This window comes from Syngnathus acus, chromosome 24 (genome assembly GCF_901709675.1).
Source record: "Syngnathus acus chromosome 24, fSynAcu1.2, whole genome shotgun sequence".
Lineage (NCBI taxonomy): Eukaryota > Metazoa > Chordata > Actinopteri > Syngnathiformes > Syngnathidae > Syngnathus > Syngnathus acus.
Window position 1 is genome coordinate 1,204,270 of NC_051108.1, and position 12,682 is coordinate 1,216,951.

Genomic DNA, 12,682 nt, shown 5'->3' on the forward strand with positions numbered 1-12,682 from the left:
AAAAAGAGACACCAAGTAAAAGTGATAACACGTCTCACGTTCTCAGTCCAACACACACGCAAACAATCAGACGCATACAAGCTAGTTTTCATATTTGCGACAAAATCACTTCCATTTTATTCCTTTGTTTGTTACCATCACAATAAGTGCATTGGCTGTCCGGTTCTAAAAGAAGCAGCGTGATGACTGAATGGCGACTTTGATAAGCAGCGTTTGAGCTCTTCCTAATATGGCCTCCTGACAACTCAAGGTCACCGCTGTGACCTTACCGCATCTCCTCAGACAGATTTAGCATCCCCCTTTTCTGTATTTTCCTGCCTCATCTCCTTGTTTGGTGTCGCGGGTGCCTTTAAAAGCTCGTCCTTCTCGTCCCCGGCGTCACAATACCTTTCTTCCGATTCAAAATGTCCGACGCAGTGATGGCCGAGTTCGGGAAGGCGGCTCCGTACCTCAGGAAGTCAGAGAAGGAGCGTCTGGAAGCTCAGACCAGACCGTTTGACATCAAGACACAATGTTTTGTGGTGGATGACAAGGTGGAGTACATGAAGGGACAAATCCAGAGCAAAGACGGCGGCACGGTCACGGTGAAGAAGGAGGACGGCAACACGGTGAGCGTGAAGGAAGCCGACGTGCACCCGCAGAATCCACCCAAATTCGACAAGATCGAAGACATGGCCATGTTCACGTTTCTCCACGAGCCGGCCGTGTTGTTCAATCTGAAGGAGCGCTACACCGCCTGGATGATCTACACCTACTCGGGCCTCTTCTGCGTCACCGTCAACCCGTACAAGTGGCTTCCCGTCTACGACGCCGAGGTGGTGGCGGCCTACAGAGGGAAGAAGAGGACCGAAGCTCCTCCTCACATCTTCTCCATCTCCGACAACGCTTACCAGTACATGCTGACCGACAGGGAGAACCAGTCGGTCCTCATCACCGGAGAATCCGGGGCGGGCAAGACCGTCAACACCAAGAGGGTCATCCAGTACTTTGCCAGCATCGCCGCCGTGGGCGGGGCGGGCAAAAAGGACCCCAGTAAGGGGACGCTGGAGGACCAGATCATCCAAGCGAATCCAGCTCTGGAAGCTTTCGGCAACGCCAAAACCTCGAGGAACGACAACTCGTCCCGCTTTGGCAAGTTCATCCGGATCCATTTCGGGAACAGCGGAAAGCTGTCGTCGGCGGATATCGAGACGTACCTGCTGGAGAAGTCCCGGGTCACCTTTCAGCTCAAGGCTGAGAGGAACTACCACATCTTCTACCAGATCCTGTCCAATCAGAAGCCGGACTTGCTGGACCTGCTGCTCATCACCAACAACCCGTACGACTACAGCTACATCTCGCAGGGAGAGGTGACGGTGGCCTCCATCAACGACTCGGAGGAGCTGATGGCCACCGACAGCGCCTTCGACGTGCTGGGTTTCACCCCGGAGGAGAAGATGGGCGTCTACAAGCTGACGGGCGCTATCATGCACTACGGGAACCTGAAGTTCAAGCAGAAGCAGCGGGAGGAGCAAGCCGAGCCCGACGGGACCGAGGCGGCCGACAAGTCGGCTTACCTGATGGGCCTCAACTCCGCCGACCTCATCAAAGGCTTGTGCCACCCCAGAGTCAAGGTCGGCAACGAGTACGTGACCAAAGGCCAGAGCGTGGACCAGGTCTACTACTCCATCGGCGCCTTGGCCAAGTCTGTGTATGAGAAGATGTTCAATTGGATGGTGGTCAGGATCAATCAGTCCCTGGACACCAAGCAGCACCGGCAGTACTTCATCGGCGTGCTGGACATTGCCGGCTTTGAAATCTTCGACTTCAACACCTTTGAGCAATTGTGCATCAACTTCACCAACGAGAAACTGCAACAGTTTTTCAACCATCACATGTTTGTCCTGGAGCAAGAGGAGTACAAGAAGGAAGGCATCGACTGGGAGTTCATCGACTTCGGCATGGACCTGCAGGCTTGTATCGATCTGATCGAGAAGCCGCTGGGGATCATGTCCATTCTGGAAGAAGAATGCATGTTCCCCAAAGCCAGCGACCAGACCTTCAAGTCCAAGCTCTACGACAACCACCTGGGCAAGAACAAAATGTTCGAGAAGCCCCGAGCCGCCAAGGGAAAAGCGGAGGCTCATTTCGCCCTGGTCCATTACGCCGGCACCGTGGACTACAACATCACCAACTGGCTGGTGAAGAACAAAGACCCTCTCAACGAAACCGTGGTGGGTCTCTACCAGAAGTCCTCGCTCAAGCTTCTCAGCCTGTTATTTTCCAGTTACTCGGGCACCGACGGCAGCGACAAAAGCGGCAAAGGAGTCAAGAAGAAGGGCTCGTCCTTCCAGACCGTCTCGGCCCTCCACCGAGAGAACCTCAACAAGCTGATGACCAACCTGAAGACCACGCATCCCCACTTTGTCCGCTGCTTGATTCCAAACGAGCGCAAGACTCCAGGAGCCATGGACAACTGTCTGGTCATGCACCAGCTGCGCTGCAACGGCGTTCTCGAAGGTATTCGAATTTGCAGGAAGGGCTTTCCAAACCGGGTCCTCTACGGAGACTTCAAACAGAGGTACAGGATCCTCAACGCCTCCGCCATCCCCGAGGGTCAGTTCATGGACTGCAAGAAGAGCGCCGAGAAGCTGCTCTCGTCGCTGGACATCGACCACACGCAGTACAAATTTGGCCACACCAAGGTGTTCTTCAAAGCCGGCCTGCTCGGCACGCTGGAGGAGATGCGAGACGAGCAGCTCTCGCGGATCATCACCAGGATCCAGGCCAACGCTCGTGCTCTGCTCATGAGGGCCCAGTTTGCCAAGCTGGTGGAGCGCAGAGATGCCCTCATGGTCATCCAGTGGAATCTCCGCTCGTTCCTGAGCGTGAAGAACTGGCCCTGGATGAAGCTCTTCTTCAAGATCAAGCCCCTGCTGAAGAGCGCAGAGTCCGAGAAGGAGATGGCCAACATGAAGGACGAGTTCAACAAGCTGAAGGAAGCCCTGGAGAAATCCGAAGTGCGTCGGAAGGAGCTGGAGGAGAAGATAGTGAGTCTCCTCCAAGAGAAGAACGATTTGACTCTGCAAATTCAATCAGAGCAAGACACGCTCACCGACGCCGAGGAACGATGCGAGCAGCTCATCAAGAGCAAGATTCAACTGGAGGCAAAGCTCAAGGAGATCAACGAGAGGCTGGAGGACGAAGAGGAGCTGAACGCCGACCTCACGGCCAAGAAACGCAAGTTGGAGGACGAGTGCTCCGAATTGAAGAAAGATATAGACAACCTTGAGCTGACTTTGGCCAAAGTTGAGAAAGAGAAACACGCCACGGAGAACAAAGTCAGAAACCTGAGCGAGGAGATGGCCTCGCAGGATGAGAACATCCTCAAGCTGACCAAAGAGAAGAAAGCGCTGCAGGAGGCTCACCAGCAAGTACTGGATGATCTCCAGAGCGAGGAGGACAAAGCCAACACCCTCAACAAATGCAAAGTCAAGCTGGAGCAGCAGGTGGATGACCTGGAAGGCTCCTTGGAACAGGAGAAGAAGTTGCGCATGGAGCTGGAGCGCTCCAAGAGGAAGTTGGAGGGAGACGTCAAGCTGACTCAAGAGAGCTTGATGGACTTAGAAAACGACAAGCAGCAACTGGAGGAGAAGCTGAAGAAGAAAGACTTTGAGGCGGCTCAGATCACTGGCAAATTGGACGACGAGCAGGTCGCCTCGGCTCAGCTCCAGAAGAAGCTGAAGGAAGACCAGGCCAGGATCGAGGAACTGGAGGAGGAGCTGGACGCCGAGCGCGCGGCACGAGCCAAAGTGGAGAAGCAACGCTCCGACCTTTCCCGTGAGCTGGAGGACATCAGCGAACGCCTGGAGGAGGCGGGCGGAGCCTCGTCGGCGCAGGTGGAGCTCAACAAGAGGAGGGACGCCGAGTTCCAGAAGCTGCGTCGGGAGCTGGAGGAGTCCACCCTCCAGCACGAGGCCACCGCCGCCGCGCTGAGGAAGAAGCACGCCGACAGCGTGGCCCAACTGGGCGAGCAAATCGACAACCTCCAGCGAGTCAAGCAGAAGCTGGAGAAGGAGAAAAGCGAGTTGAAGCTCGAGCTGGACGACGTGGCTTCCAGCATGGAGAGCATGGCCAAGAACAAGTCCAACGTGGAGAAGATCTGCCGAAGCACCGAGGACACCATGAGCGAGTACAAGAGCAAGTACGAGGAGGCCCAACGCTCAGTCAACGAGTTGGGCACCCAGAGGGCCAAGCTGCTGGCCGAGAATGGCGAGTTTGGTCGGCAGATGGAGGAGAAGGACTGCTTGATCTCGCAGCTCACCAGAGGAAAGAACTCGTACAACCAGCAAGTGGAAGACCTCCGCAGACAACTGGAAGAGGAAGTCAAGGCCAAGAACGCGCTGGCCCACGCCGTGCAGTCGGCCCGTCACGACTGCGATCTGCTCCGAGAGCAGTTCGAAGAGGAGCAGGAAGCCAAGGCGGAGCTGCAGAGGGCCCTCTCCAAGTCCAACAGCGAGGTCTCGGCGTGGAGGAACAAGTACGAAACCGACGCCATCCAGAGAACCGAGGAGCTGGAGGAAGCTAAGAAGAAGCTGGTCCAGAGACTGCAGGAGGCCGAGGAGGCCATCGAAGCGGCAAATGCCAAATGTTCCTCGCTGGAGAAGACCAAGCACCGTCTCCAAAATGAGATCGAAGACCTGATGCTGGACCTGGAGAGGTCCAACGCGGCTTCCGCCAGCCTGGATAAGAAACAACGAGCTTTTGATAAAGTCCTGGCGGAGTGGAAGCAAAAGTTTGAGGAGAGCCAGTGTGAGCTGGAAGCCACCCAGAAGGAGGCACGGAGCCTCAGCACCGAACTCTTCAAACTGAAGAATTCTTACGAGGAGTGCCTGGACCACCTGGAGACCGTCAAGAGAGAGAACAAGAACCTGCAGGAGGAGATCTCGGACCTTAGCGACCAGCTCGGGGAAGGTGGCAGAAGTGCTTGTGAACTTGAGAAGATGAGGAAACAGCTAGAGCAAGAAAAGGCGGAGCTACAGTCTGCGCTAGAAGAAGCCGAAGGTTCTCTGGAGCACGAGGAGGGCAAAATCCTAAGAGCACAACTCGAGTTCAACCAAGTGAAGGCCGACATGGAACGGAAAGTGTCTGAGAAAGACGAGGAGATGGAACAGGCCAAGCGAAACTACCAACGCACGGTGGACTCGCTCCAGTCCTCTCTGGAGTCCGAGACCAGGAGCCGCAACGAAGCCCTGAGAGTGAAAAAGAAGATGGAGGGGGACCTCAACGAGATGGAGATCCAGCTGAGCCAAGCCAACAGGCAAGCGGCCGACGCCCAGAAACAACTCAAGAACCTGCAGGTCTTCTTGAAGGACACTCAGTTGCAACTGGATGACGTCCAGCACGGGAACGATGACCTGAAGGAGAACATCGCCGTCCTGGAACGTCGAAACAATTTGATCCAGGCTGAGCTGGAAGAGGTGAGGGCCGCGCTGGAGCAGACGGACAGAAGCCGCAAGCTGGCCGAGCAGGAGCTGACCGACTCCGCCGAGCGCATGCAGCTCCTCCACTCTCAGAACACCAGCCTGATCAACCAGAAGAAGAAGCACGAGGCCGACCTCCTGCACCTGCACAGCGAAATGGAGGAGTTGGTCCAAGAGAGTCGCAACGCCGAGGAGAAGGCAAAGAAAGCCATCACGGACGCGGCCATGATGGCTGAGGAGCTGAAGAAGGAGCAGGACACCAGCGCGCATCTGGAGCGCATGAAGAAGAACATGGAACAGACCATCAAAGACCTGCAGCACCGCCTGGACGAGGCCGAGCAGATTGCCATGAAAGGTGGCAAGAAGCAACTCCAGAAAATGGAGCTTCGCATCAAAGACCTGGAGAACGAGCTGGAAGCGGAGCAGCGCAGAGGAATCGAGTCCATCAAAGGCGTCCGCAAGTACGAACGCCGCATCAAAGAACTCACTTATCAGACCGAGGAAGACCGCAAGAACGTAGCTCGACTCCAGGACTTGGTGGACAAACTGCAGGTGAAAGTCAAATCCTACAAGCGCGCCGCCGAGGAGGCCGAGGAAGCGGCGAACGGCAACGTGGCCAAAATGCGCAAGCTGCAACACGAGCTGGAAGAAGCGCAGGAGAGGGCCGACGTGGCCGAGACCCAAGTCAACAAGCTGAGGGCCAAGACCAGAGACGGGGGCGCCAAGAAGAACCTGGACGACTGACGCGCAAGTAAGCAGACTGGCCATCAAATCAGGATGCTAAAGCTAGCACGCTAAAAACATGTGAGCTTTTTTTTTTTTTTTTGGACAGGCTTGTTTATGAGGTGATCAGCACCAAGCTGTAGAATGCCGCCACCCACGAAGAACAACAACAAAAACACCGGGCGTGACGTGATTCTCAGTCATTGCACTCCAAGCCAACAGGTGGCGCCCAAGAGTATATCACTTGGCTGTTTCGCAATAAAAGTCACTCAAGTTGAAATAAATGCATGTGTTTGCACAGCTTCCTGCCAGCTTGTTCTCTTCAAAATAAGAGTTGGCAACTATCGCCATGACAACACAAACCCAAAAATTGTTGGATGCATCTGAATAGACTTTTTTTATTTGTGTGTTTCTGTGAGCCGACGCGGCGTTCACATGCTTTTGATAAGGAAGCCGCTGAAGGTTGTCAGTCGGCTCTGGTCAAAAATGCTCTTGTTGGGCCACAAGGTGACCCAGACTTTGTCTCCCTGCTCCAGTTCCAGCGGCATCCCGTTGGTGGCGCTACTGAAGGTACCCTGCGTGTCGTAGATGGCGAACATGTTGACGCCGTTCTTTATCACGGCCGCGTTCAAGGCCCCTGAGTTGCCCACGTTGCCGTTGAACATGATGAAGTAGAGCCCTTTGACCGGGGCCGTGAAGATCCCTGTTGGGGGTCACGGCGGTGTTAGCACCACTGTTAGCATCATAACAATGGCTTCTTTAGCAGAACCAGGTTAGCTGGAGCGAGACGACATGCCGTCCTACCTGTGTTGGAGTCGTAGCCGTTCCCCACGTTGTGGATGACTCGCTTGAAAATCAGGGTGATTTCCGTATTGAAGGGGCCCAGGTGGGTCCAGTCCGACGTGGTGACCAGCGCCGCCGCAAAGGACACCGGCGCCTTGGCTATACACGCACAGCACAAGGATGAGCTTCAGGGTCTCCAGGAACCCGTTTGGGAACGTGCCTCATCAACTGACCTGCTTCGGCCGCATCCCTCTCGAGCTTGTCCACGCGCGCCGCCAGCTGCTGCAGGGGGCCGTCTCTGTTTTCAAATATGACACGCTCGTCGCCAAAGAACAACTGAGCCCGAAGGCCGCTGACAGCGCACGCAATTAGCAACACGGTGGTCAAGCAAGAACACGCCATGGCGAAGATGATCTCAGATGAGGCTTCTCTCTCGGCTTCAACTTTTTGACTGAAGTGAACCCGTGTTCTCTCGTCAAAGTTTATTCAACTGGACAACGTGGACTTTACATGCAAATATTTGCACACAAACACAACTAGCACACACAACGGCATGCTCATAATATGGCATAAATATCAAAGTCAAAGTCAAAGTCAGCTTTATTGTCAATCCCTTCATATGTCAAGACACACAAAGAAACCGAAATTCCGTTTCCTCCATCCCACGGTGACGAGACATACAAGTAGGCGACACAAAACAAAAACAAGAAGGCACAAACCATAAATAATAAATAAAATGAGCGATGAATAAATAATAAACCAATAACCCAATAAATAAGAGGGGCAAAACCGAAATATGACCGTTAAAGGAGTCACGTGACACCAAACCGAATTTTACAGAGCTTTTAGCCATGTTCAAATGCTACTGTGTGACGTCATAACGTGAAGAGCGCTCAACCCCGAACCACACTAAACACCACGCCCAGTTTGCGTCTGTTCTGATATTTTTCTGCATGAAATAAATAATCAAATGTTTCCACGTAGCTTCTGCAAAGTGCTCAAGCACTCGTCTGTTGTTTGGAGCATTAAATGAGTTTTGACACGTGACTGCAATTGAGAAGAGCGGAGGAGTTTTAATGACGCGGTGTCGTACTTCCGGTTTAGAAAAATAGCCAACAAAATGATTCATATTTTATACTTTGTGCCAATGGTGATCTATAAGTACATATAATTGTCCGTAGAAAGTTTAAAATAACAAGTGGTGCTGACTGAAATTCTCAGTCCTCTTGATGTGTTTTGTTATTAAATGGCAACTTAGCAAGACATATTTATCAACACCACACACACAAGAAGACAACCTGATAATTGTCATTTTTTTCAATTTCATTTAATTTTCATTTTCGTGCTTGTCTTGAAGACGCAAACCTCGGGCGAGGTTAAGGGAGGGGACTGATGAGGAAGCCACTGAAGGTGCTGAGGCGGCTCTGGTCAAAGATCCTCTGGTTGGCCCACATGGTGACCCAGAGCTTGTCGCCCACGTCCAGTTGCAGCGCCATGCTGTTGGTGGCGCTGCTGAACTTGTTCTGGTCGTCATAGATGGCGAACATGTTGACGCCGTCCTTCATCACCGCTGCGTTCAGGCCGCCCTCTGATCCGGAGGCGCCAGTGAAAGTGACGAAGTAGAGACCCTTAATCGGGGCGGTGAAGATGCCTGCGTAAGGAAGACCACCGCATTTTTAGCGCCCTCCTGTGGTGACCGACCGCAAGAACGACTGGGGAGTGGTTTTGTTTTGTTTTGTTTTGTTTTGTCGTCCTACCTGTGTTGACATCATAGCCGTCGCCCACGTTGGTGACCACCCTCTTGAACACCAGAGTGGTGTCCGTGTTGAAAGGGCCGTGGTCACCCGCCGCCTGGTCGTCGCTCTTCAGCGCCACCGAGAATGCCACCTGTTGCCCACCTGCACCAAAAAAAACTCACCCTCAGACTACTAGTGATCTTAAACTGGAGCCGAGGTTTTGGATAAAAAAAGCTCAAAGGACTTTCCACATGTGAAAAGTGGTCCAACTCACCTTGAGCCCAAAGCCCAGCCGGGCCGCACAGCAGCAACGCAGCAATCACCAACTGGTAAGACATCTTCGGATGAACCGGTGTCCCGATCGCTGGCCTCACTTATAGCCCCGCAGACACGACCTTTGGCATTTACACCCTGTGACCGACGGCTGTCTGACAAATATTTGAGTTGACCAGATATTATTCATTAATTTTGTCTCGTGGGTCCAGTTATGGTGCGGGTAAATTGAACCCTCACCAGGGTTCATCCAAAAGTCACCCTGCTGACCCTACGCCAGTCACGTCATTTGGAATTAGGGTTTTTCATTTTTGGTTCGATTCTGAACTTTGGTTGCAAACACGAGATAGGAAAATTCAAATTTGTTCAAATCCTCGTCAGCGTTACATGAGCATGAGTCATCTTCAAAGTCGATAAAGTTTGGTGAAGAAATCGGACTTGTGTAAGGTGTGCAGTTGTTTATTCAAAGTGTGTAGCTGAGAAAGAACACAAAGACCCTCGATGGAGACCCTCAGGGTTCCGTTGGGGTCCAGAAGCACAACACAACTCGAGTCTGTCCACTTGACGAGTTTTCATGAAGAATCGCCACTTTCAAGTCCACCAGGAATCCCGTTTTGTCCGACGTCTCGACCACGCCCCCGAAAGATGAGGGCAGGGTTCAAAGTGCAGGAGGGCAAAACACATCAAATAAAACCCAGCAACGGGATTTTAGGGCTGTGCCAGCGGAGCCAGAATGTTTCCACTGGGGAAGACGTGTGCGTGCGTGTCTGCACACGAGTATGCATGCGCACATTCCCACATGCCTGAAGCCGCTTCGCAAGCCAACGCTAAGCTAAATTAGCGTTTTGCTCCTGGCGCTTTTTTCAGGGTCCGCCAACAAGCGGTCGCTCGGTCTACAGCCTCTTGGTGTGCTGGAGGTTGTAGTGCGTGCGCATGTCCTTGCGGAGGCGGAACTTGTCGCCGCACACGCCGCACACGTAGAGGTGCACGTCCATGTGCTCCTCCAGCTGCTCGCCGCCCGGGAAGATCTGGAAGCACACCTGGCAGATGGTCTCGCCGGCCGCTAGGTGCGAGATCATGTGGCGCACGTGGTCGTGCTTGAGGAAGGTGCCCTGCTCGCACACGGGGCACACGTAGCGCGCCACGCCCCGGTGCATGTCCGTGTGTAGGCGCAGCTGGCGCTCGCGCAGGAAGCGCTTGCCGCACGTCTGGCAGGTGAACTGCTTCTCCTTGGTGTGCACCGTGTAGTGCTCGCGCAGGTGGCAGCGCTGGAAGAAGCCTTTGCCGCAGATGGTGCAGAAGTGCTTGCGCCGGTGGTCGGGGCCGCCGCCGCCACCGGCGCCCGGCCGAAAGGGCTCGGCCTCGTGGGGGCAGGAGAGGGCGTGCTCCAGCGCCAGGCTCTCGCTCTGGAAGGGCAAGCCGCAGTGAGGGCAGGCCAGGTCGGCGCCGGTGGGCTCGTCCGCCTCATCTGACTCGCCGCATCGCTCGGCGTGCTCCTGGAGTTGCCGGCCTTTGATCAGCACTTGGCCGCAGCGTCCGCAGGCGCAGATGTGGCCCAGGTGGCTGGACAGGTAGTGCGCCGACCTGTCGTCCTCGTTCAGCGGCGCCCCGCACAGCTCGCAGGGGGCGCCGTCCGTGCTCTCCTCTTTCACCGCAAAAAAGTGAGGCGACGCGGCCGACGAGTCGCTTCCCGACATGGCGCTGGAGCACCGCTCGCTCGCTTTCTCCACGCCGGAGACGCCGGGCGCCGCTTCGCCATCCTCCGCGCCGCCGCCGCCGCCCGCCTCCCGGTCCTCGGGGGGCGGGTCTTCCCCGGGTTCCGTCTTGATGGAAACCCGGTGGGCGGATCCGGCCCCACCGCTCGGCCCCGCCGCGACCGACCGCAGGTCGCCGAGCACCCGACGCTCTTCGGCGCTGTCCGAAGCGGAGCTCTCGGCTTTGGGGGAGTCGCCGTCCGGGCTGCGGGCGGGCGCAAAGGTCTTGCGGTTGGTGCAGGTGAGGATGTGCTCGATCAGCAGCTTCTCGCAGCTGAAGACGAAGCCGCAGTCGTCGCAGGTGAAGGTGCGGCCGAAGCGAGGGCGTTCCCTCAGGGCCGAGCTCCTTCCTCCGCTCCGCTTCCTCAGGTCGCACGGTTGCTCCGACGCATGTCCCGCGTCCGCACTCGGGAGGACGGCGGCCCTCGGCGCTTCCTCGGTTGCGGGCGGCACCCCCAAGTACCTGCCGAGGCTGTTAAAGTTCACAAAAGCAAAAAGTTCATGAAGGAATTCCAAATGAAAATGAGTCCAACGCGGCTACCTGGCAGAGCCGCTGACGTTTTTGGTGTCGTCGGCAGAATCTCCAGCAGCGGCCGGCCTCTGCCGTTCGTACATGCGAACCCCGAACAACATCTTTCCGCCGGCAGCGGCCGCCGTCGAGCACTCGGACGAGGACGGCGTCAGGTTGGAGGCGCCGCCGATGTCGCGCAGGTCGTCCAGCGAGTCGGGAATGTAGTACATCTGCAGGTAGACCATGGACGCTTTGAGGTCGTCGAAGTCAAAGGAGCCTGCAGCGATGCGTCCCAGGTACATGAGCTGCAGGATCAGGTCGAAGCACTCGGCACTGATCTGCATGTTACTGAGGTCCAGGCGCGCCGCCCCCTGCTGGTCGCGGATGAACATCATACGGAAATAGGAGCTGCAGGCCGCCAGCACGGCCTTGTGCGCCCGGAAGTAGATGTCGCCGATGGCGATGAGGCAGTCGCATAGAAAGCCCCACTCGCGCTGGTTGTTCAGCTGCTGGAGGACGTGATCGCTGTGGCTCGGCCGAGCCATCGCCCTGCGGGACGCCACACACATCATTAATGTGACCTATAAACATTGGAACCTAACTCAGTCTGAGAGGAGAAGTAAAAGAAATAAACACTTGAGATGACGTAAGGGCCCACTTCCAGCCCCTGTAATAATAAAAATAAAATGAACACTTGAGATGATGTCATCAATTCGGACTTTTATCTTGATAAAACTGTTCATAATTTCCAGCTCCTGTTCCGGTGAACAGGGCTTAGGGCGATTTGATGGGGGAATGAAAGGAAGGAGAGCAGCGCGCCCCCTCGCGGCCCGGATAATGAAGCTACAAGCTAACAAGCTACTAAGCATCTACAACACCGGAAGTCTTTGCGACTACGCCTCCAAACTAAAAGCACATGGCTAAAAAGGATTGGAAGAAATCCGGCTTGGAAAACTTGAACATATCACACGGAACGACAGAATGGGCAGTGTTTTTGTGGCGCCACCTAGCGGCTGCGAGCAGACAGACGAAGTCACTTGAACCGGCCTAAATACGTTTGACTTTGGAAGGCAAACAGGAAAATACAAAAGAGTATGGCGGCGCGTTTGCTTGGGACGCAAACGGCAACGTCTCCCGCAAACCGCTCCGCCACCCCCGCAACGAGCACGCAAAACAACCCCCTCCGCCCCACCTCCTGCAGGCAGCGCAACACCGACTCACCGCAAGTCGCCGAGGCCGACAGAGAAGCTCTAAGGTCGGCTGAAGATGGGCGGAGGCTCCGCGGTAAATCGACCCTTCCCCTGCGGAGTAAAGTTGCGAGTCGGGGCAGAAGAAGAATAAGGAAAGAAAGAAAAAGGAGAAGCGTTTCGTCCTCCTCCTTCTTGTTCTTCAACTAGTGCTGGATGCAACTTCCGCACAAACCGCCTGTAGATCACGAGG

General features: G+C 55.1%; 4 protein-coding genes across 4 annotated transcripts; 1 reads left to right on the forward strand and 3 right to left on the reverse strand.

The window, feature by feature from the left end:
• The first annotated feature begins 399 nt into the window (after positions 1-399).
• On the forward strand, positions 400-6,486 carry myh6 (myosin, heavy chain 6, cardiac muscle, alpha). Its single transcript, XM_037244718.1, has 2 exons — positions 400-6,213; positions 6,295-6,486. Exon 1 carries the CDS (start codon positions 405-407, stop codon positions 6,204-6,206), a length of 5,802 nt encoding a protein of 1,933 aa, XP_037100613.1. The 5' UTR covers positions 400-404; the 3' UTR covers positions 6,207-6,213; positions 6,295-6,486.
• Positions 6,487-6,561: 75 nt separating this feature from the next.
• Positions 6,562-7,447, reverse strand: LOC119118022 (complement C1q tumor necrosis factor-related protein 3-like). Its single transcript, XM_037244725.1, has 3 exons — positions 7,202-7,447; positions 6,990-7,127; positions 6,562-6,888 (listed from the first exon to the last, which is right to left on the reverse strand). Exons 1-3 carry the CDS (start codon positions 7,368-7,370, stop codon positions 6,617-6,619), a joined length of 579 nt encoding a protein of 192 aa, XP_037100620.1. The 5' UTR covers positions 7,371-7,447; the 3' UTR covers positions 6,562-6,616.
• An 841-nt stretch (positions 7,448-8,288) lies between these two features.
• Positions 8,289-9,083, reverse strand: LOC119118024 (complement C1q tumor necrosis factor-related protein 3-like). The gene is made up of 3 exons (XM_037244727.1): positions 8,979-9,083; positions 8,726-8,872; positions 8,289-8,619 (listed from the first exon to the last, which is right to left on the reverse strand). The coding sequence occupies exons 1-3, from the start codon at positions 9,040-9,042 to the stop codon at positions 8,345-8,347; spliced, it is 486 nt and encodes a 161-aa protein (XP_037100622.1). The 5' UTR covers positions 9,043-9,083; the 3' UTR covers positions 8,289-8,344.
• Positions 9,084-9,420: 337 nt separating this feature from the next.
• On the reverse strand, positions 9,421-12,660 carry zbtb1 (zinc finger and BTB domain containing 1). Its single transcript, XM_037244720.1, has 3 exons — positions 12,464-12,660; positions 11,273-11,791; positions 9,421-11,203 (listed from the first exon to the last, which is right to left on the reverse strand). Exons 2-3 carry the CDS (start codon positions 11,785-11,787, stop codon positions 9,871-9,873), a joined length of 1,848 nt encoding a protein of 615 aa, XP_037100615.1. The 5' UTR covers positions 11,788-11,791; positions 12,464-12,660; the 3' UTR covers positions 9,421-9,870.
• Positions 12,661-12,682: the final 22 nt, after the last annotated feature.